The sequence below is a fragment of the Canis lupus genome, chromosome 3, assembly GCF_003254725.2.
Source record: "Canis lupus dingo isolate Sandy chromosome 3, ASM325472v2, whole genome shotgun sequence".
Lineage (NCBI taxonomy): Eukaryota > Metazoa > Chordata > Mammalia > Carnivora > Canidae > Canis > Canis lupus.
Genome location: NC_064245.1, coordinates 24,054,057 through 24,078,489, shown reverse-complemented (window position 1 = coordinate 24,078,489; position 24,433 = coordinate 24,054,057). Strand labels below are relative to the sequence as shown.

Sequence of the window (24,433 nt, the reverse complement as noted above, 5' to 3'; positions counted from 1 at the left end):
AGGGGAGGATTACACAGTAGCAGCATCTGACCAGCAAGTATCAGCGAGGATTCTTGATTCCAATAATCAGGCCACAGTAAGCATTGCAGAGTTACATACTGAGCTCGCAACACCGTCGTTTTCCCTTCTGGAAACTTCTAATGAAACCGGTTTCCTGATTGGCATTAATGAAGAGTCAGTGGAAGGCACAGCAGTCTATTTACCAGGTAAGGTCACAACATTGATAAATCTGTTTCCAAACTTGGAAACAGTCCCTTGGTCCTAACACATATATGCATATGGTTTTTATTGTGATATTAAATCAGTGGAGATTTCTATATTATGCACATGACAACAGCACAGGCCACATTATTGAGTCCATAACTGGATGCAGAGAAAGTAAGTGTAGATTATTTCTGGGCTTCATAGATATTCTTTGTATTTTTCTGGGTTTTAGAAACAACGTACAATTGCGGCATAGGAAAAGTGAAATTGTTAATAGTGTAAAAATTCAATTTGGTTTTATTTATTTATTTATTTATTTTTTCAATTTGCTTTTACTCATTAGTATAATATTGCTTTGCCATATGCCCCTTATTATACATCTTGTTTTAAAAACAGGAAAAAAACTCCAATTTTTAAAAAGCTCCCATTGATGGGTGCTATTACAGCAATATCAAAATCTGTTAGGCCTTTAAAACTTTTTGAACAGTAAATAATTCAAATAAACATTCATATAGTTTGTGTAATACCAGTTATCAGTTCATACTTTTATGTAATTTCCTTGTTCCAGATAGTCTGCGTAATGCTTCTAACACAGTGCTTAGCCAGAGTGGGTATGTATTTGCGCCCTGCCTGTCAAAAGAGGATTTCTGTTTTTTTTTTTTTTTTTTTTTTTTACTGAATGGACAGAAAGCACGAATTTGATACTTGTTCGTACAGACTCTCTTATACGATCTTCATAAAATTGCTGTATTTTTACTATCATCATCCCCATATTATTATCCCTACTTAAAAGGGTGGGATGTAGATTTTTAGAGAAGTTCTGTAATATGCCCAGGCTTGCATAGCCACACACACCATAGCATTGGTGGGATTTGAACCCAGATCAGCTCCCCTCCAAAGCCATGGTCTTTTCATTGCTCTTTACTGGTTTCCAATTAATATAGTATTAAAATGAATAATTGATATTTAATGATTTGTAAACCAGAAATCTTGGAATATTTACTTTGTAGGACTTATTTTCCTTTTTTTTTTTTTTTTTTTTTTTTTTTTACTTATTTTCCTTTTAATCTGTCTTGATAGTCTTGAAGTCTATTTTAATGGTGTTTTCTAGTAATGTTAATTAAATAGCAATGTCAGGGAAATCCACAAATAGCCATTACCACCTAGCCACTACTTAGAAAAAGAGAAAAAAAAAATCCGTACTTCAAGGGCTGTGTTGTTGAAAATATGTTTTATATTAATGAATATGTTTTACAGCATGGCTATACCTAGAATTATTCTCCCGATCGTTTCAACATTATCTTTTGTGCCATTAATGCTTCTGTTTGTTGTGCTTCAGATAAAGTAAAATAATCAATCATAAAGTGCAACTTTTATAAATGACTTGAAGTATTTTATGAATAAAATTAATCAGAGGTGGTTGATGGATTTTGTTGTTGTTGTCACTCTATATTTAATCTGTAAATGATAGCCTAGTAATCTGGCCAATATTTATTCTTTTATAATTTAGTTGAAAATACTTCAGGTTGGTGAAAATACAATACAGAAATCACTGGTAAGTCATAGAGAGTTAGGTTTGACAGGTGGATGAGAAATGTGTACCAGTAATCCAGACCACAATTTATTTCTCTAGAATGAGAGCTTGCGTCTTCATTGCAAAGCAAATTGTGACTTTAGGCGAATTCAGTAAACAGCAGCTCACTCTGGATTGCCTGGTTTCTCTGTCGCAGGTTCAGCTTTCAGAGAGTAATACAAACTGTTTAGGGAAGAACAAAATTCATCAAAACAAAACTTTTCTCCTAATCTAAACTATTTTAGGTTCACAGAAAGATCCACTTTCTTGCCAAGTCCTTGTCCCATACTCTCAGCATGGTGTCTGGAGTCTGTGGTGGGAATAATAATAGCACTTCACATTCGTGTGGCACATCACAGTTTTATCAAGCACTGTCACATAAGTGTCATTTTGGTTTTGCACTGAGGGCAGCCTGTAGATGTGTTGTTGACGGCATCCTTGACATATAAGCAGTGTACGTTCAAAGCCAGAAGGCTAGAATGGCTAGGGAGATTTTACATATTTTTAGAACTATAGGAGAAAGAGTCTTCAAAAAATTGGGGTCCTTTCTGAAGAGTAGGTGTAGGCATCTGAATTAACCTGATTATAATGTTGAACCCGCACATGTGAACTTTCTATCAAGTCTTTCTCCTAGTCCAGAATTTACTTAACACTCATAAAGTTTGAGTTTGACTCTCTTGTGTAGAAAGGCTCAGTTACCTTCTAGAGCAGTGCCTGCTTATTCGAATATTCCTTAAGTTCGTGTTTCAAAGGTAGATAACTTTTTTCATGTGTAATTATTTCAGGGTTTTGGGACTGAAGATTCTCGGAAATATGGTTTTTGTTCCATATGTAGCCTATTTATTTCAATTATTTTGTAACACCTTCCACAACTCTCATCTGGACTTTTAAACATTTAAAAGCATAGGCAATTCTGAAAAAGTACTCAAACAATAAATATAAGTGACTCACGTAAATACAGTTATCTAAGCAGTATTACAGACTTAATATATGTGCTTGAAATATTGTAAAAGTATTTGCATCTAGGAAACATATTTTAAAGTGTTTCTCCTCAGAAATTTGTGTCTCTGGCCTTTACATTTATCTTCTGAGAGTGTCGATTTTATTTGTGTTTTAATAAGAAAACTGTAATAAAGATTGGGGGTTTCAAAAAAATTGGGGGTTTCATTTTAGGTGAGATTTTTGTCTTTGGGTTTGTTTTTATACAGTAGAGTTTAATTTGTGTGTTGCTTTTCTTCAAGTATAGTTTAAAGGAGTACATTTGGAACGTGTTTTTGGAAAAAGCATATTAATGTAGCAGAAGAGACTTCAGTGCACACTTTCGAAGAAAAACAGTTTCTGAGCATTAAGTGGTAAAAGGCAATAATAATTCAAATGATGATAACAAGCCAAACTGCTAAACAGAATGCATGTTTTGTGTATCCAGCCATTTCACATGAACTAACCTCGTTTAAAAGAATACATTTTCCATTCACTGTGCACATATGTGTAATCATTTTTGACTAAAATCAATTGCCATTATCATGCCAACTAAATCTGCAGTAGAATATATTAGTTGCCAGATACTGTACAAAATATTGTTTAAAAATAATGATGACTGAATCCCAGAAATGAATAGATGCATTTTGTAACAATTAGTTATAATGCCAAGAAACACTCCAGAGAGTAAAGTTAATGTTAATTTTTATGCGTAGTATCTAAATTGCTATGGTAAAGCTTGTATTTTGGTAGCAATAAGTGGCAATTTATGCTAAAAAAACATTGAAACCTGGATATGAGCCTAATTGCCTTTCTTACTTTCCTGCACATGGTAGGACCCGATCGTTGTAAAACGAACCCGTGCCTTAATGGAGGCACCTGTTATCCTACTGAAACTTCCTACGTATGTACCTGTGTGCCAGGATTCAGTGGCGACCAGTGTGAGCTTGGTAAGATGTTCTTGTCTGAAAGAGTGCAATGCTTTTCCAGAAGATGTACTGGGGCAGAACTCATATGCTCAAAGGATTTCAGAGAAACCCATGTGTATATGAATTATTTCTTAAATGACATTAAAATCATAAAGTAATTTAAGTAGAGTCTGGGGACAGGTGTTTACTGAATTTTGTTAAGATACCCAAAACTCAGTGAAGCTTACTGAGGTAAACTGTGTCTTTTTATAGTTTTTGTAGATAGGCTTTACAAGTGTAAAGTTGCATCAATAGTAGGGAAATATTTTGCTCTATTTCCCAACATCTACAAATTAATAATCAATTTAAATACAAATTTTTTTAAGAGGTTGTATTTTAAAAATGAGGGAGTTCAGTTTTTGTGTTGTGAGCTCATTTGCTCCTCTGAGGTGGGGTGGGCAAGATCCAGAGGCCAGCCTAACCCATCTCTTCCTTAAGAAGTTTTGAGGTTGTTGTCCTGTCCTCTTTTTTTTGGAAATATCTTTTTTTTTTTTTTTTTTTTTACTGAATCAGTTCCCTTCACTCTCACTTTTATTTAGGTTTCCTTTTCTAAAAAGAAAGAAAGAAAGAAGAAAGAAAGAAAGAAAGAAAGAAAGAAAGAAAGAAAGAAAGAAAGAAAGAAAGAAAAAGAAAAAAAAAAAAAGACCCCAGTTTAGATTTGGCTAAATGTAGATAGACCTGTCCTCTGAGAAAACAGAGGATGGGAATACATTGGCCAGGTGGTTCTTTTAGAGGTACCGTAATGGTTTTCTCCTACGATTGAGGAAAGAAGGCCCATGGATAACACTTTAGATTGCACAGAAATACTGAGATAAAATCCTCAACATTCATATTAAAACAGTGCTCATCTTTAAAAAAAAAAGAAAAGACCAGGTCAATATAGCTAGTAAATTCTGTGTGCTAATTAGTAGGGAGAGAGAGAGCGCAATAGATAGCATTTGAGGAATAATTACATCTTAAGAATCATATTTACATATATATGTATAAAAGCATCTCTTTGGCCCCCATTCTGTTTTACATTCGAACCCATTTAAAATAATTTAATGAGTTAATATATGTGAAGCGGTTAGAACAGTGGCTGGCATCATAAAAGCGTTTGGTATCACTACTATATAATATCATCATTACCTAGGTCATTTCTTTAGGTAGCAATACATTATATACCTCTTGGAAATGTATTTTACTATATATATTTATATATTTTAACTTTCTTCTAAATTATGAGCATAAATTAAATTTTTAGTGGAATTGTAAAATGCTATGAGAATAGAGCATCAATTTCATCAGAGATCATGGAGGTCTGGGTCAAAAGGTGGCATTTACTATAGATCTTGAAGTTGGGAGGACTTTGATAGCTGGTGGTTGGAGACTCAGGCACAGCAAACAAAAGCACAGACACCACAAATCGCAGAACGCATTTGGGCGACTGCAAGTATTCAGGTATGCCTATCAATGGGTTTGGGGGAGAGAAGCATATTGGGAGAAAATCCTTGAAAGCAGCCTCGATCTGCATAGGTCTGAGAAGGTTCTGAATCCAGTATACTGACAAGTCTACCTCCTCCTCTAGTAGAGTGATTTTGAGACTTTAGGGTGTATCAAAGTCATGTGCAAGACTTCTACAGGACCAGTTGTTATTCCCATCCCCCACGGGGCCTCATTCTGTAGGTCTGGGGTGGGCCTGGGAACATGCATCTCTGACATTCTCAGGTGATGCCGCTGCTGCTGGTCCAGGGACTACACTTGGAAGATCTCTGGCCTGGGCAGTTGGGATCTATTGAAGCTTTGGAAGCCAAAGAGTAAATTGTCATGACCATGTTTGACGGAGATGGCAATCAGCAGAATGAAGGGTGTACTGGAAAAGGAAAGGCCCAGAGGCAGTCAGGCCAGTGACATATTTTCAGTATTGCACAGGTGAGGTAATCAGAACATGAGCCGGGATCTATTGAGGGTGGGAAGACCAGGGAATTCTTTGTCCATGTCCATGTTAGAACTCATGTGACCATCTAAAAGCAATGGAGACATTGACCCTCATCTGAATAATTCCGGAATTTTCTTAGGGCAACCAGATTTAGGAAATCCAGTGCAAGGAAGGTCAGTTAAGTTTGAATTTCAGATTTTAAAAAAGAATTATTTTTTAGTGTAATTAACCCTATATGTACCATGGGATATAGTTGTAGTGAAAAATTAATATTTTTTAAAATCTGAAATTCATATATAACTGGTTGTTCTGTTCTTTATCTGGCAACCTTACACTAAATAGGATCCTTTGACCTTTTCTGAAAGTACTCTTATGGCCTTTTCTGATTTGATTTCAGATTTCGATGAATGTCACTCTAACCCCTGTCGCAATGGAGCCACGTGTGTGGATGGTTTTAATACGTTCAGGTGCCTCTGCCTTCCGAGCTACGTTGGTGCACTTTGTGAACAAGGTAAGAGCTGTTGCAACATCTGTAGGATGAACAGTACGGATTTCATTTCAAATGTTATTTTAGACAGCTTTTCGTCATCATTATTTGGATGGCTTTAGCCAAGCTGGCCATACTGCATGTTTGTTCCTACAGGGGATATTCACAGGTTACCTAAGTGTGTTCGGTTTCCTTATGTGTCCATAGCCCCTGCCCCCTGAGAGATAGCATTGCCTTAATCACTACTGTTCTGCTGATAAAACAGAATTGCACACAGGCACGCTGAGCAGAATTTAAGGACATCTAGCCAACAAAAGGAACGTGTTGTAAGTATTCTTCCTGAAGACAAACTAGGCATTGACCTTAATCCACCTGGGTGGCTTGTAGTATGCAAGGTGTAGTGTACACCTTGATACAAGGAGTATCAAGTTCAATGCTAGTTGCCTTTATTTTCTCCTCCCAAGCATTTGAGAGTCAATGGGCCCATTTCTCATAGTCAGTCATCTCTAGAAAGTGCACTGCTATAGTTGTTAGAACACATTAGCTTTGGCTTAGCAAATGTCATGTAAAAGGTATGGTACATCTGGTCAACAGGCAATTTTCCTATGACACAAGCATCTACTTTTTCTGAATGAAACAAAGGCCTGTGTTCATGACTGCTTGAATCTCATGATCCCTGTAATTTGTATTTTATGGCCAACCTGAGAGTGTATTTTAGGTGGTTAATGGTAACATTTCCTAGTCATCAATCAGAAACAGATTGCACATTCAGCATACTCAGCTTTGAAATGTCGATTTCCTTTACTTAAAGTCATGCGGTGGTTTGGCTTTGACAAAAGCGCCCAGTGCCAAACTCCCGTTCCACCAGACAGAATGAAAACGTATTAGACACTCAGACACATTGTTCTGGCTGCGCATTCTGCTTTACAATGTTAATCCAGACATCACCACAATTAGAACAAAATCTAAAGCAGCATGTATTGAATTGCCAATCAAAGAGGGTGAGTGATGGCTCCATTTGTAGGTTTTTCTTTCTCTCTCTTGCGTAGAATGAGTCTGTTTAGAATTTAAAAGGTAAATATGAAAATTGGCCGGGCAAGATCTTCTTCTTAAGGAAAACAGTAAGAAAGAGGCCATTTGTTGAAGAAAACGAAAGGGTGAGATACTTGAAATGTCACGTGTGCTTAAGTGATTCTGGCTTCCAAGTTCCAAGTCTAAGGAGCAGTTCAAAAAATCATTCATTCGGGCAGCCCCGGTGGCACAGCGGTTTAGCGCCGCCTGCAGCCTGGGGTGTGATCCTGGAGACCCGGGATCGAGTCCCACGTCGGGCTCCCTGCATGGAGCCTGCTTCTCTCTCTGCCTGTGTCTCTGCCTCTCTTTCGCTCTCTCTGAATAAATAAATAAATAAATAAATCTTTTAAAAAAAAAAAATCATTCATTCAACAAATGTTTACTGAGCACCTACTACTGTCTTCTGAGCGCTATCCTGGGTACTGGAGGTGGAACTTGGAGCAAACTAGATAACGTCCCCAGTCTTGGTGACTCAGCATCGTTCTTGGCAGGGAATAAAAAGAGATGCTATTTGTTGAATGCCTCATAGTTTACCAAATGTTCCCAGGTACATCATTTCGTTTAGTTGACAGTATTTCTATGTGGTAAGTGGGCCAGAAATTGAGGCTCCAAAAGGAAAAATGATATGTTCAAGATCACACAGCTAGTAAATTGGAGAGTGGGAAAAATGAACCTAGGCTGCCTTATAAAGCCCGCGTTTTTCTAAATATCTTAATAACACACTTTTTAAGTAACTCTCACAGATAAGCATTTTACTTATGTGTAAATTAAAAAGGTTTTGCTTTTGGGCACTTGGGTGGCTCAGTGGTTGAGTGTCTGCCTTTGGCTCAGGGTGTGATCCTGGAGTCCTGGGATCCTGCATGGAGCCTGCTTCTCCCTCTGCCTGTGTCTCTGCCTCTCTCTCTGTGTCTCTCATGAATAAAGAAATAACATCTTAAAAAACAAAAAAACGGTTTTCCTTTTTCCCCCTCTCATTCATGGTATCACTTAGTTTTCAGGTACATTCTATTTTGTCTTAAAGCAAGTGTGCTTTCATCCACATTATTTGCTAAGAAACAGCTATCCCAGGCTGTTTACCCGATGCAGCTGTGCTTCTGTGATTTATTGCCAGGACCCTGAAAGATTTTTTTCCCCTCTTTTCAGGTTGCCTAAGAACAAATGTTTTTTTCATTACCAGCAGCATTGTTGTCTAAACAGTTTTCTATCCAAATTTCAGTGATGACTGTGTTGTTTCTTCAGCTGACCTTTTCTTCTCTGCATTAGTAACTTCCCAACTCCCAGCAGCTCTGGAGTAAGGGACCTATTTGGGTAGAATGATAACTGATATGAAACCTAGAAGGGGATCTTAGAACAGTATGGGGACAATTCTGTACACACAGGTTGCCCCAAACCGAAGTCAGTGATGCAGTTTGCCAGCAAGAAGTGCCTAAGTGTTGACAGTTTCTTAGGGTTTGACGGCTGTATGTCCTAGATATTGAAAACATTACCTGCATGACATAAAGAGAATACATTTTTAGTAAAGTTGTTTTTTTTTTATAGTAAAGTTGTTTAAAAGTGATAGTTTTGGCTTCTGTAGTGATGAACAGGAGGCGTCATACCATCCCTCACCACAGCCAACACACACAGGCAGCCAGCACACACACAAAACTAAATCTGGGTCTTTGTAATGTAACCTATGCACTGTAGTAGTCTTCAAGCATAAGTATTTCCATATGTCGGATGATTTTTACAAAAATATCATCCTAATGTGTTGCTTTTAATAAATGAAATGTGTGTCACATTATTTTTAGGTGAGATTGGAAAAACAGACTTCTGATAACTCCTATCAGAATAGCATCCTAGAAGATGCTGCTTGATATCTAGGCCTTCATTATGCATTTAGTGAATTCATGAATCATAAAAGTTAAGTAAGTTCACGTGCATATTTGGCTTTTTCTTTCAATAAACAGTCAGTTAAGTGGGATTTGCACATGTATTGATAACCATTAGTAACATAAATCTATGGTTTCAGTAGCACAGATGAATAAACAAACAAGCAGTCCCATTTGGGACCTGTGTTCTGATAGCAATACACACCCTTTTTGACTGAGAAAAACACTGTAGCAGTGGTGTGGCCGTGCATCTAAATTTTATGATCATTTGGGGTTTTTTGGTTTAAGAGAAAAGTACTTAACGATCATCTGTTTTAATGATAAAACACAAAGAAAGACGACCGAACTAAAACTATTGGGTTAACAGAAGATATGAGTGCATAGAAGAATTTTTTTCTAATGCCTTATTCAATATGTTAGGGATCCTCTAGGATTTTAAGCTGTGTATTAAAATAAATATTAATCTCTATGGTTAGGGCAAGCTATGCTAGCATAATAACACATGACTGACTTTGGCAGTAAGAGTTTTCTGAAAATCTTTCCAATTCTCCTCCCCTATAAACTAACTCCCTGATATATGAAGATTGCTCTTCTCGCCACCCCTCCTACCTCACCTCTAAATTCTTCCACAGGAACATCGCAAAAGGATAATTACTGCATCCAAGTAGCCAGATTGCACTTCATCCTTGGGGGCTGAATGCTACTTTTATGCTAAACCGTCTAGCTGCGCCTTGGTTCTTTTCCTATGGGATTTGGTGGTCTCCACCAACACTTTAATAAAAGTCAAAACTTTCAGTGCACAGTCTTTAAACCAATTAGTCAGCTGGCTGTAACTAAACAACACGCCCAGTAGACTAAACTGAAATAAAGCCTGCTCTCTGAGATAAGCTGCATCTGTTGTATGACGACGGTTGAAATCCCTGGAGCTAGGAAAACATGAAAATCTCTCCGAATACATACTTTCCCACAATTATAGAAAAAGGAGTGAATGGTGTGAGAGTCAGGAGATGATGTGGCTATCAGTTTGGCCACCAGGTCTGACGTATGAAGCAAGCATTTATTTCATCTAGAAGGTTTTTGTGTCCTTCGGCAACCAGTAAGATTAGGGGAAGGGAGGGTGGTTCTTAGGTAGTTTGGAAAGTTTTCTGGGTGCCTAAAATTCTATAAACGTTGCAGCTTTGTCAGTGTTTGCATGTAACTAGCTCGGTACTTTTGTGAGGTGTGTTTGTGATAGTCGAAATCATTTCCACTGATCATCACTGAATACATACTGTTGACCCCACCCGTGCATGGACGACTCTGTGGGAAGGTTGTTAGCAAGAGTATAGGACAATGAGCCAGGCTGCTTTCCTATGAAAATATATATACTTTAAAAGATTTTTTAATTTGTTTATTCATGAGAGAGAGAGAGAGAGAGAGAGAGGGGCAGAGACACAGGCAGAGGGAGAAGCAGGCTCCATTTAGAGAGCCCGACGTGGGACTAGATCCTGGGTCTCCAGGATCACACCCTGGGCTGAAGGCAGGCACCCAACTGCTGAGCCACCCAGGTGTCACCCTTTTTTTTTTTTAAAGATAGATTTATTTATTTATTTATTCATTCATTCATTCATTCATTCATTCATTCATTCATTCATGAGAGACACAGAGAGTCCTGTGAAAATATTTAAAAGCAGGCAACCTAGAATCTAGATAGTACAGCTGAAGCTTCCTGACAGTGTAAAATTTAGGATTTAAAAAATGCTCTCATCCCCCACCAGGATAGTGGTTATAGCGTGCTCATTACAGGAGAGAAAATACACACGTACGTACATAAACACAGACATGTGTGTGCTCGGCCTAGTAGAGCGTGGGGCATGCCGTTCAAGAACTGAGGTTGTTTCATTCTTAAGAAACTTCACATACTGGTGCCTTTGCGCGGGGAGTCCCCTCTCCTTCCTCTCCTTTGGGGGAAGGAGGCCTGCAGTCCCAGCGACATCCCAGATGCTGACTACCGGTGAAGGATTCTTTGGCTCTCTTTGTAAATCTTGACAAGAGCCTGTGGCCACCCAGCTCTCTCTCTGGGAAGTAGTAGAGGAACTACTCACAGAGCCTTTGAAGTCCTTATTCAAATAGAGCATTCATAATCCTATTAGCTGGAATTCTTATCTTATCACTTGAATGATTCTCTTCAGAAAAGTTGTGTTGGTGAGGACTTCGCCCTGGGTCCTTCACCGGGGAGTCAGTAGACACTGGGCCTGAGAAGTTTGGTCTGGCCCCTCTCCCCATTTGCTTTCCTGCTGAAACTGGCTCTAATCAAGGAAACTGCAGTTAGCTCCTTGCCTTTTTGGTCCAGAGACGTAGAGCCACCCACTCGGCAGGAGTCAGCTGTCTTTGTCATCCTTTGTCATCGCCACCAAATTGCATTAATACGCAACTTCAGGGCCATTGCGTTGATGCCAGCTTAGGCCTTCCTCCTCATGCTTAGATCCATGAGGCCAGAGTGAGTGACGTGGGTGAGATTAAGGAGCCCCTGCCTTGTCTCTTCCAGACACAGAGACGTGTGACTACGGCTGGCACAAATTCCAAGGCCAGTGCTACAAATACTTCGCCCATCGGCGCACGTGGGACGCAGCTGAACGGGAATGCCGTCTGCAGGGCGCGCATCTCACAAGCATCCTGTCTCACGAGGAACAGATGTTTGTGAACCGTACGTACCAAACACGCAGGCTTCCTGAAGCTTCGCTGGGCCACCCCATCTTCTTAGTGTTCTCCGTATCCCATTCTACAGATGTAGCCTTCTCCATTGTGGTTCAATTTCTCAAATCTCTCAACTACATGAAGTCACCCCTCCCCCCCACGTGAGTCCCCCCACTTTGAGAAACACTCAGCTGTAACAGAGGAAGGCGTTTCCTGGTCTGCCAGCAGTCCTGGGTGAGACGGCATGTGATAGCTTGAGTCCCGTGACCCTGCCACTTGGTCATTCTCTGTCTTCTGGAAATGGCCCCTTCTTGTGGTTCCTTCCATCTCATTCTTCTCATGGCTGCCTTTGTAGTTCTAGTTCCAAGATGTGCATATGTTGTCTGGCCTTAAAGAGAAAATTGCTTTCATTATTTGTATTTTCATTATTACTTATTTTTATTTCAGTTATTTTTATCCGACTAATTAAAATTGTAATTGTTGGCAGCACCCTAATCCTACCCTCTGCACAAAACTGGTTCTCATCCAAGCTGCTAATGGTTTTAGGCCATAGAAAGTGGGCTTTCTATTAAGAACATGAAAAAAATGGAGACTGGAAGCCAGTGAAACTTACTACCAGAGCTGTTGAAGAACTCCTTCAACTAGAGCAAAGAGGAGGGTGGCTAGCTTTTATGTAGTGGTTATCTACAAGTTTTTTGCTTATCAAGTATTGTTTGATGCTCTATTAAATATGTTCCCATAGTGCCTGCCGTCTTTTAGAAGTCTGAGTGTTAATTTGCAATCTGTATGGAGGCTCATTGTGACTTTTTGCATGATATTCTTGCCAGCAACTCATCTCATGATGAAAGTAATTATTTTTGAAGATAATTTGGTAGAACTGTCTCGTCTAGGTGTTCACTGTTTAAAGTGCCTTGAGAAGAAACATGTGGTTTCCAAAGCCAGACTAGCATGGAAATGATCTGTGACATTTTATTGGGTCACTGAATTTTTGCCAATGGCATAGCTTAATAATAATAATATAGGAAAGTTTTTATCATGAGTAAGGATGGAAAAATATTAATTATAGTAAACTGCAAGAGAAATTGTTTTCTTATGTCTGATATTTTACTGTTTCTCAGTCTTTGTGAATTAGTTTTTTAGTTTAAAGCACATTGGGCAGAAGAACAAAAGATAGTTAGACTATGAGAGATTTTATGAGCAACTAAACAAAAATCCAGCCAGAAAAGAGGATGCATGATTCACTCTGAAAATAATTTTCTTTGCTACATTTCATCCATATATGGGAAAGGTAGTAAAAATATCTGTTATTTCCCTTCTCCTAGGTGTGGGGCATGATTATCAGTGGATAGGCCTCAATGACAAGATGTTTGAACATGACTTCCGTTGGACCGATGGCAGCACACTGGTAAGTGGCTCATGAAAAATGATACGGTTCCCGGAACCTGGTAGGGTGTACTGATTGCATGTTACAGAGGATGTATTTGCTTTGCCTGGAGGCCAGTTAAACGACTTGCTCAGGGTCACTCGGAAAGGTAAATGAGTGTTAGAATAGGGTCCATGCGAACTGATCCACTACCAGTGCTCCAATCACGGTGACTCTCTTTGAAAGAGGACTGTATCACATTCCATTGAACTGGAAAACCATGTAATCAGGAGAAATGCCTCAGGTTTGTCTTTCAGATGGTTGTCTTTGCTTTTTATAGCTTAAAAAAAAAAGGTGGGGGGAGAGAATAAATGCAAAAGAAAAGGCCTTAAAAAAATACTTTTCCCTCTTACATAATTGCATGGGAAATCTATGTGGCATGGCTCATTTTTATCCAAACCAAAGGGCTCATTTTTTCAATCTTAAAAAAGATTGCTGAATTTTGATCTGTGGATTTTCTTCCATTCAAACTCTTCTGACTAAATATGTAGGGTTTTTGTTTTGTTTTGTTTTTTAGCTTTTTCTCTTTCTTAAAGAAAGGAGTGCATTGGTAATACTGGCCACAAATTTGAGTAGGCTGAAATAAGATTCTTCGGACAGCTAAACCTGTTCTGAGTCACTGCTCTGAATACATATGAGTGTAATTTTTTAGAAATAGTCCAAGTGTGGTTAGCTATACTAGTGGTTCTAGGCACTGGCTGTTCATTAGAATCACCTGGGGAACATGATTTAACAACTGGTGCCTAGCCATCAACTCAAACTCATTAAAGCAAAACCTTTGGCAGCTGGCTATATTTTCCATGTGTTCTCCAGGTGATTCTAAAACGCAGACAAGTTGGGATCCCCTGGGCTGGACAGTAAGTTAAGTTTAATTCTAAATTAGATAAATAACAGGAAAAATTGAAAATAGTGTTTAAGCTCTTTTTGTGTCTGAGTTATTTAGGTGCCTAAATTTCATTTATTACTTGCCACTCATCTGGATTTAATGAGTTTGGCACAATGTTAAGTTCATCCTAGAACAGAGGCCAAAGGACTCAGCTTTTGGAAGTTCCACTCTGTGCTTAAGAAAGCTATTCCGTGTCTTTATGGACATACTCTTTGGTTCATCTTTGTGTCAGTTGCTGTACTCAGCACTTTCATTTGTTTATTCCCCATGACGACCTTCAAGGGAATATGAAGTGTTTCACAGGTAAAGAAAGGGAAGGTCAGTTGGGTTGAGATTTTTGCCTGGAGTCACAATACTATTAGGTGGTGAAGCCAGTCTCCAAAGCCATGCTTTATTCTGGCTGGCACCTCCTTGACTTGAAAAGATTTCCCTTATTACATTTTGCCTTGAGCAACCCTAAAATAAAGCCTGGCCTGCTCTCTCTCTGTCATCACTCCTTATGTTTAATCAGCACTATTTGTCATTCAGTTTCATAAGTAGGTCCTTTGGCAAGATGCAGAAAGAATAGCGAAGGTAGATGGTCCATAAAATATATTCCCAGTAAGATACATGAGCCACAGCCTCTGGATCAATACTCATGGTTTCCTAATTGTCCTAACTGGATGGTGTATCTGCAGTTGTTGCATCTGTAATAAAAAATAAATAATGATTTCAGGGCAGATTATTTTGGTCAGTTAGATCATAGTGACTGGTAAGGGCATGAGTCCTTCTAGATGAATTTCAGTGGAAGATGAACTATTTTGATTGTATTCATTTAATTTATATTTGAACATAAAAATTAAAGGATTTTTTTCTGTTAAAACTGTTTTTATAATTTTGTTAATGTGTTGTACATAGTAGAGGCATTCATCGAGTTTTCTTTTGTTGAATGAAAACTTTGTCTCTATGGGATAAATTGGGTCTGAAGACCCACTCTTAATCCTCCTCCCACACACTTTCCCTTACACATAACCCACTGAGAAGTGCAGGTCCTGTGAGGTCCCCACTGTATTACAGAAGCTAGAATGCCAGGAACTCAGGTGGGGTTCGGTTGGTACTTACTTGTGCCTTGCAGACCTTGACCACAACTTATCTCAAAATGTACCTGTATGTTCCTGCCCTGAACCTAGAATAGCTGTATTTGGCCAGGTGTGCTGTATATTAAGTGTCATTCTTTACATACACACCAACCTGATTGGGTCAAGTCCCCAACTTCCAATCTGTTGTTGATTATATAGAATTGATCTGTTTTTGTTCATAGAGCCTTTTGTGTTTCTAGATATTTATTCTGGTCATTTGGAGTTCAGCTTTTCAAAGAAGTGGTTCTCTTGCTTGCTTTATATTTCTTATGGTGTCTAGGACAAGGCCCTGTACCACCTATGAGCTTGGTTAACGACACTGAATATCGGCTTATAGCTGGCAGCTGTGTGAGGCCTGTAAAAATATCTTAGGGAGCTTTTCTTTCCTGCCAGGTTGCCATTCAGGTGAGCTTCACTCATCAGATGTCATTATTCCACTATGCCAAAGCAAGCCAGCGCAACTATTTTTTTGTTTGTGTCCATTAACTTTTAATGGGCTGTGAAAAATACTGTAAAAAAAATTACTTAATTGTCATTTCCATGGTCTACACTGGTCCTAAAGTTGGTCAATAAATGAGCATTGCAAAAAATGAATCTTGATCTTCCCAGGAAATTTTCAGAGGAAGATGACATATGTCATGTAGATAACAGTACAAGGCAAACAAGTGCCTTACTCTAGTTTACATTTTTACATTAAAACCTGAGGGTTATGAAGAGAGCATCCAGTGAGGGCTTCAGTTGGAAGAAGGCGGCAGATGAATTATATAAACAAGCAAAGTGTATCAAAGAAATGACACGAGCAAATCCAGAAAGCAATCTGACAGACCTTTGGTTTCTTCTTAATTCCCTCTTTGTGTAAAATAAAAGTGTGCTAAGGAGTGTCCCTAACTTTGAACATTTTGGAACAGAAAAGACCATCTGCCCCACAGCCTGTCTCCCTCCCATTTGACTGATCTCTGGCCCACTCTGCTTTTGTAACCACCCTCGCCTCTTTCCCTTCCTTTCTGAGACAGCCTAGGTGTCTCTTAAACTCGTTTGTAGTTCTTTCTGCAGCCACCAGCCCCCTAACAGGTTCCATATGTTTGCAGGCTTTGAATAAAATAGTTCTTCTTGTTGCGCTGTTTACCCCAAGTGTCTTGCCTTTGAAAATATCCCCAATAGTAAACTCTGCGTTGGGGAAGGCAGTGTCTGCTTACACTTGGAAATGGTGTTACCTTGACTGTGTGCAATTTGAAGGCCTTTGTTTATGTTTTAGAGTGATTTCTCCTCTCTCCCCTTTGCTCCCATTTTTTTTTTTTTGGAAGATTTATTAGGGCTTATTCTTCTTGGGAGGTAGAGCAGCATTAAAACCAAAAGAACCTCTGCTGTTTACCATATGTTATCTTTTGTTATTCAGCCTTACGAGTCAGTAAAAACAAACACGTTTATGTTAGGTTTTTCAGTCTCAATAATGTCTTTTCTTGACGTAATGAAACTATGCTTCCGGTGAACCTGTGGTATAATTATATCATATTTAACATGATTACGCTGTACAGCTAGACTAAGTCAATTTGTATGCTTGTACCAAATGATGTTATTAGGCTGAGTTATCTAATTGCCCTTACTCTTCAGATTCTGATCGACTCCTTCCACGTTATTGGCCCCAATAATACGGCAGCGATCACGCGCCAAATTCTGGATTTTGTTATATCTTCAAAATCTTTTTTATTATCACTTGGGGTCTTGACCCATAAGTTTCACTAAAGTGTACTCATGCAGAGATTGAGTCTAGCCTTAACCTTGTGATTTCTATTAAGGTTATTTTCTCCTGACACATTTCAGTTTTTATTTTGTCACTTGGTTTTCGAATAACTAGTCACATCAGTTTGTCCCTGGGCTTTCTACTAATGAGTTATCCTTTAACTGGACTATTCATCTCTTAAGAGCGAAATGTCCCAAGTACTTTATTAGAAACTCTGACAAATAACTGCAATAATGAATTACTTTACTTGCCACCCAAGTAATGTCTTCAAAGACACTAAGTTAAACCATCCAAGTTAAATACACATTAAAGCTGGCAAACTTAAACAAACATTTCTTATCTAGCTTCTCTACTTTTAGCTGACTTTTAAGTTCTTTCTTTAACCTAATTGTTAAATGAATGACTAGTCTGAAGTGTTTCCCCCAGGTCTGTTTTCCAGGGCCTGTGGCCTGCCTCTCCCCCTGCTCTGAACTCTTGTTACTCTCTTCTTGAAATTCTGCAACACCTTCCCCTTGCCTGCAGTGCACAATTCTAATTATTAGCGTGGCATGCCAAGCCCACCAGCTCTACCTGCCACTTCCTAAGCTGTATCATCTCAAAATACTCACAGTTCCTGGGATAAGTAAGCCATGACATCTAAGTCCTGAAGGTCTTTGCATACTCTTGCCCTAGTGCTTAGAATGTTCTCATCTCTTGTCGGACTATATTTAATTAACGTTGAAATGCCTTTTTCCCGCCAAGAGTCTCCTTCTTCCAGGAAGCCTTCCCCTTTGGGTGTGACTAGACTTCCTCCACTGTGTTCCAGAAGCCCCTGGTGTCCTTTTTCCATCCTACCACTGACCCTTGTGGGACTGATTTCCTGACACTGAGCTTTCTGAGGCAGGGATTACCTTTCAGCTCTGTTTTTTCAGCACCTAGCAGAGTTGTTGACAAAAATAGGTACTTAATAAGTGTTTTTGAATAATAACATTTAATACATTGCTCCAACAACTTACTCTGTTATCTTTTGAACCATGAAATGACCAAATGAAGTCTTTTGGCTGAACCTCTTTGTGACAATGCTTGTTCACCTAAGTTAAATAGTTTATTTAATGTTGTACCAGTGCAAAAAACTTAAAACATAATACGTGAGATTTCAAAAATGGTGAAAAGAAACAAAAACGTTCCCCCAAAACAGATATATATAGCTGAACATAATGCATGTTACAAAAGTTATTAACCCAGAGGAAAACAGTTGTGCCTACTGGAAATGATGACAGTGTTGTCCATGGTTGTCCCAAGAATACATTTACAATAAACGCTGGGAAGAAAAAATGGAAAGCAAACTTTTCAGCCTCTGCCTCCCCTGCAGGTTTGAGTTATATCAGGGCAGATTTTCCATGAAGCTTGAGGAAACCACCAATTACTCAGAACTTAGAAGGAAGATTTTTTTTTTCAAGATAGGCACATATTAAACTTTCCAAAGAAAAATGACTTAAAAAAAAAAAAAACCCTTATTATCCAAATCCAAAATGTAGTAAAACAAGCAAAAGAAAATCTTACTCCTGAATGTTATCAGATCGTTTTATTTTTTTATAGATCGGTTGACCACGGGTGAATTGGTTGCCTAAGGCTGGACAGACCTTCATTTATTCACCTTCTGTCCGAGTCTGGTCTTTCAAGCACAGAGGGAGTCAGACATGAGGGAACACTCTGGAATCATTTTTACGGCCCTATCTATGGGCTTCCTGTCTGAGCAAAGTCATTTTCACAACTTTCTTTTCAACTACAGACCATAGAGTGTCCATGGATAGCACAATTAGGGATTGGAAACTGTTAGGTGCCTTCGTGACACTACTTTGTATAACGTATCTCCCCAGCCAGGTGGTTTAAAATCAACCTGTGGACCTCAGAGACTGAACCTGTTACGGTCTTGCTCCCTCCTCTCTCTGACCCTCAGAAATAAACTCTCCCAAGGGGAGAATTTGGACCTTTCTCTCTTCTCTTTAGTGAGTTTGTGTAGCACCATCAAAGCTTACTCCTCACCACTGGGGACTGGATGCTTCAGCGGATCAGAAGCATCCACTTCAAAGAAAAATGTCACCTTAGATAGTGTTGGCCAGAGGTTGAGGATTGAACGGAACTGACAACCCAGTTCCCTTTTAAAATGTTGAGGAACTTTTAGAGAGTTTGATTTGTTTGGGGGAGGGGGGGAAGGGTCCTTGACGTTACTCATAGGCATTTAAAAAAAAAACATTTTCTACGTGTCTTTCACATTTTCCTTCAGTCATCCCTACAGTGGGCACCTTGCTGCTCCCTGAGAGGCTGTGGCTTGTCAGCTTCCTGGGAGGTAGTCATGGCCTCCTTGACTGTCAGCATCTGCTGGGGAAGACAGGAAGACTTCTTCCCTCTGCACTTCTCTGAATCTAACCAGGAAGTTCTCAAGCAAGTTACTAATACACAGAACCAGAAATATCTTATTTTCTAGCTCTGACCAACTTATCTTACCCCTTGACTGTTGTGAAAGAGGTTACAGAAGGCTAATTGGTAGCCTTCCACGCTTAAAAAAATCCTACTTGAAAAATATTTCTGGAAGATAACTGAATTTTGCGTTTTTTTTTTTTAATTGTCATTTTGATAAGTCTGGTTCAGCCCTGGCAAGCCTGGCACACCTAGAACTTGGGCCACCATACCAGGTTACCCTCCTGGTTCCAGTCAATGCATGAGAATAGCCAGGTTTGTGGATCGACTTCAAATACAGAGGCCCCTTTACTTTTTTCATAAATAAACATGTCAGGCTGTCACGCAAAGTAACATGAGAAAACCCAGCTTTGAAAAAGAGGTAGGAACCATAAAGGAATAGCCCTTAACTCAGGAAGAGACACTTGAAAGGGGCAGAGAAAATGAGTAACAAGTTGCAGGCCATAAACCATTATTTTTTTCCTGCAGGAATGCATCATTATTTCCCTTTTATAAACACGGAGGTCCCTATCCTCCTCCCTCTCCCAGATGGCTTGGACACGGAAAAGAGAATCAAGAGAAAGAATTAATTCCCAGTGTTTTCCAAGCTTGTCTGTAGGTTTCTGGTCATTTGAAAGGATTGCCCATGATTTGGCAGAGAACAATGCAAAATGAAACCCCCCCCCCCAACCAAAAACTTCCAAGTTTTACTTTTTTCTGCCTGAAAACATCAGAAGACTTTCTGCCAAGGATTTGCAGACGGGTGTGTGTCAGCTGTGGTGCAGCCCGAGCTCCCAGTCAAATGCCACTTGTCTGTGAACAAGTCACACTGCATATCAGCAGTAATTTAATTATGTCGAACCTCACAGCTTCACTATATGAACCTACAAGCCAAGGAAAACATATGCTCTTTCCTCCTCCTTCAGCACATTACCCACGAGTGGAAGGGTTCGCAGTTTCTGTTCTGCAAAAGACCACTGAGCTCCCAATAAGCATCTTTACTCGTGTTGCAGTTCAGTCTGATTTGACACCAAGGACTGGTTGTTGGGGTCCTACGTGTGAATTAGAGCAGGTCCTAGAGTAGTTCTGGGACGCGAAGCCTGCACCCCGGCCTTGCCTTGACTTGAATGTGGTGAGCCCGGGGTGCATCACACAGCTGGAGGGACGGACATTTACCCATGGCTGCAAAATCACTCCATAATTGACAGGATTATCCTTAAAAAAAAAAAAAAAAAAGATCAGTGCAGTAGTTCCTTCTCACTGATGCTTTTCTAGCAGTGCTCTACGCAACTCCCAAATCCCGTACAGATATGGTTAAATGTGATCGCTAGTTACTCTAAGGCAATTCGTGGAAAAGGCTAACAGAAACGTGGAATGGGTCTTGGCAGTCTCCCACTGCCTGGGATGGTTAGCACTTCCTGACCGAAGACCTGTGCAGAGGAGCTTGGGCTGAAGGAGCCACGGGCACCATCTGAGGGGGGCAGTGCACAGGGCTCTGCAGGGCTCTGGCTCCCACTCCAAGGGCTCTCACAGTGGGGGGAACTCACATCCTTTGGAAAATTTAGAATTGCAGCCCTGTAGGGCAGTGAGCTCACACTATTACACGAGACTAGTGCTGGACTCCAGAGCTGCCAGATTGTCTGTCCCACACAGAGATTTGCCAGCTAGGAAAATAACGGGCATATTGCCACTTTTACAACCATCAGGAGACCCCAAGTTAGCTTTTCTGGCCTTCATATTCGTGTTTGTAGGTCCAGCTCCAGCCTGCCAGCCCAGGGCAGTGCCACCAAAACAAATGTCCCTTTCTCCGTTAAAACAAAGCTGTTCTTTAAATTTTTACCTTGTGGTCTTTGACTAAAAGACAACAGCAAGACCATAAACTCCCCTAAAACACAAATAAAGAAGGACCCAGACCAGGCTAACCGTAAGCAAGCACAAGGATCAGAAGACGTCTGTCTATCTCTCCTGGAAGGCAGGTCTTTTGCCCCTAGGAGTTAAGTAAAACAGAGTTCAATATGCCCCCCACGGACTGGAAACAAATGCCTATTGTGTACCACAACCATCTGGGGGTGGGGGGGGGGAGGCATTTTAAAGTCACCAAATGTTTTGATTTCTTTAATAAGTAGTCCTCCTAACTTCCTTGCAGATAACCGTTTGACCTATGTTCTGAAAGGCTGTGGGTAACCCAGAGTGATTATTCGGAGCTCTTTATTTGGTGAAAAGGTAGTTTTCTTATCAGCATATGTTTCAAATGGGGAGGCAGTCCTCTCAGAAAAGTGTTTTCTATTTGTAGAGGTTGCTTTTTTACTTGGTGGCTGGTTATCTGTTTCCCCTTGGTGTCCACTGCCTTGGGTATGACTTGTAGCTGTGAGAGTCCAGGGGCGACACTGACCGTTCCAGGAGACGAGAGGGGTTTGTATACACAGAAATCAGCTTTTAGTACAGGTGCCACTTTTTATGGCTAGTCTAGACTGGGTTTTTACTTAAAAACAACAACAAACCTACATGTGAATCACACTGTAGACACTGATTTGCATGCATGGGTGTTTGCTTACCACCTGCCCTGTTGCGAGGATTTGGGGTAGATATTACACATATGGCTTTGCTTTTGATATGATGTCACCATTGATGTAAATATAAATAATCTGATCATTTCAAAAGACAAAATGGAGAAAAACTATTGTGGATGAACTTCCCAGTCAGATAGAAAAATTCAGATTATAGCTGCCGTGACCTGTCATAAAAGAGAAGGCAACCAGACTGGTAAATACGGTTTAGCAGAAGGTCCATCCAGCAAAGTATTCTCTTCATACTTTCCCTCACAAACTCAGAGGACATATCACAGATAACCCTTTAATCCAGCCACATGAAGCGAATAGTCATGATTTGGGAGGTGGTGTAAATTCTGCTAAGTGACTTAGGTGGCCATTCCTAATATAATCGTGGGTGGAGAGTGTCACCTAGTGGCCATATTGTGTTTTGTGTTTCAAGACTTCGGCTCTGCAGAGCTCTGCTTAGATCTAGGAAGAGTAGTATTCCCCATGAAGTAAGTTCCTGCAGTTTTGAGCTTAAAGATTCTAGTATGGTTTGCATTATATTGTGAGCCGGAAAGCTGAATGTGAAATTAGATGATTTTTCAAATGCAGTGTGAAGCTAACACATGGAGTCACGTGCTAAGTCCTAGCAACCAAGGCAAATAGTAGATCCAGTCCTTCCCATATCTTCACTTCATACACAGTCATAGGACACAGTGGAAAGTTTTCCTTGGCCAGTTCCACTGATCGGTGAACCTAGAGAACTTGTTTAGCTTTCTTATGAAACCTTTTCACAGTGAATTAAATTTGCAGTGTTTGTGGGGAGGGGGAGCAGTTAGAAAGCAGTGACTGGCCTGCTCATGGAAAAAGATTCTGAATTATAGCTGGAGGACTTAGTAAGTCTTCCCAACAATTACAATAATACATTATGTCATAGGACAGCTTCACTGGACAAATGTCAAGAATGGTTTTTTATCAATGGAATGTGTGTGTTTAATTGTTTCAGTGTCCTTGGCAAAATCCATAAGAGTTTTAAAATATAGAGGCTTGATTGGCCATTTAAGGTGATCTGCATTATAGTGAGTTTTAAGAATAAAAAGTGACTCCATCTAAGCTGAAAAATCACAACCAAATATGTGGATAAGTAGCTGATACATAAATAAATAGATGATAGAGTAAGGCCCTTGGCAGCTGCAGACTCAAGATTTGCAGTTTCAGTTACACATGAGAGACTCTGCAGATCCACAATATGAAATAATATGTATTTTTTCTCAGGCACAAATTCAAACTGTACTCAGTGGTCGGCTAGTGTGTAAGAATTGTTCAGTGAGCTATCAAATCTAACGGACAGCTCAGTTTTAGCATCTTAAGAGTCCTATTGCTATTTATTTCTCTATTTAACCATTTTGAATCTTCTTTGTTGTATTTATGGTGAGAACCTATCTGTAGAAATAGGGGCATCTCTAAAGATCTTGGATAATTCTTCTCTAGGGCCAAGAAGTATTATATTTGTGTGTGTGTGTGTGTGTGTGTGTGTGAGAGAGAGAGAGAGAGAGAGAGAGATAGTGGTCAATCTTATATCTCAAAAAGATGAACTTCAGTTTCGTCTAGTGTCTGTGAAAATTCTGTTTTCTCTTCAGTGGAGAGGAAGGGAAATCAAGAGATTCTAAAGAGTATCTTAACTTTTTAGGGAAGTAGTTAGTGCCATTGATTATTCTTTGTAGTTATTTGAACAAGTTAAGAAATTGTAAAAACTCAATGAAAAGACTTGGAAATGGGTCAAATATTATGGAGAAGGATTAATTGTCAATTAAGTTTTGATAGGACCAGTTGCTTTGGAGTCTTCTTCATTTTAAGATGCTGATAAAAGGGAATCAAAAACAAGAGCTTAATGTTCTGGAGTTTCTTTCTCCACTAGAGGTTGAAACATGACCTTGTACCTGCAAAGTTTTGATTTTTGAAGTGACATTCTCTTGTAAAGACTTTTTTTTTTTTTTTAAACTTGATACAGGAAGACATACTATTTGGAATGTTGCATGGAGGGATAAGACTAAGTCATTGTGTGCTTCAAGGACCTTCCTTGCTCCAGTCTTTCCTTTTCACCACCTAGCTGTTTGCATTTTTCTTCATAAATGGATTTGCTTGTATGTGTATTCAGTAAAGGACCAGCTGGGATGGGACTGTCACAGCAGCAACTGATTAATACTGGATATCTTGTTTCATTTCTCTCACTGAGAGCCATGCTCAAAGCTGAACTCAAGAAACTCCTTTTTTAAAGCAAAGCAACTGGTTTATTTCTAGACCTTCTATGTTTCTGAAATGATTTTTTTAACTTCAGAAAAAAGACAGTTATCCATCTTTGCGTAAGGAAAAGGTCAGTTAGTCACATTACATTTTTATCATGACTGTTTTGCTCATGCTTGTGACACTATAGTTATCTGCTGAGATTTTAGGGCCATTGATCATGGCCGTGTGGTGTGTATTTTAAAGATAAAAGATCGTCCGGTATCTCTGAATGATACTTGGGACTCCTAGACACTACATAA

The 24,433-nt window shown here is 39.5% G+C and overlaps 1 protein-coding gene across 1 annotated transcript in view; it reads left to right on the top strand.

Moving 5' to 3' along the window:
* The window catches only part of VCAN (versican), a 112,156-nt gene that overhangs the window by 73,104 nt on the left and 14,619 nt on the right, over nt 1–24,433 (top strand). Inside the window, 5 exon segments of the mRNA XM_049108292.1 lie at nt 2–206; nt 3,592–3,705; nt 6,039–6,152; nt 11,598–11,756; nt 13,069–13,151. Of these exon segments, the coding sequence (XP_048964249.1) occupies nt 2–206; nt 3,592–3,705; nt 6,039–6,152; nt 11,598–11,756; nt 13,069–13,151 (675 nt within the window).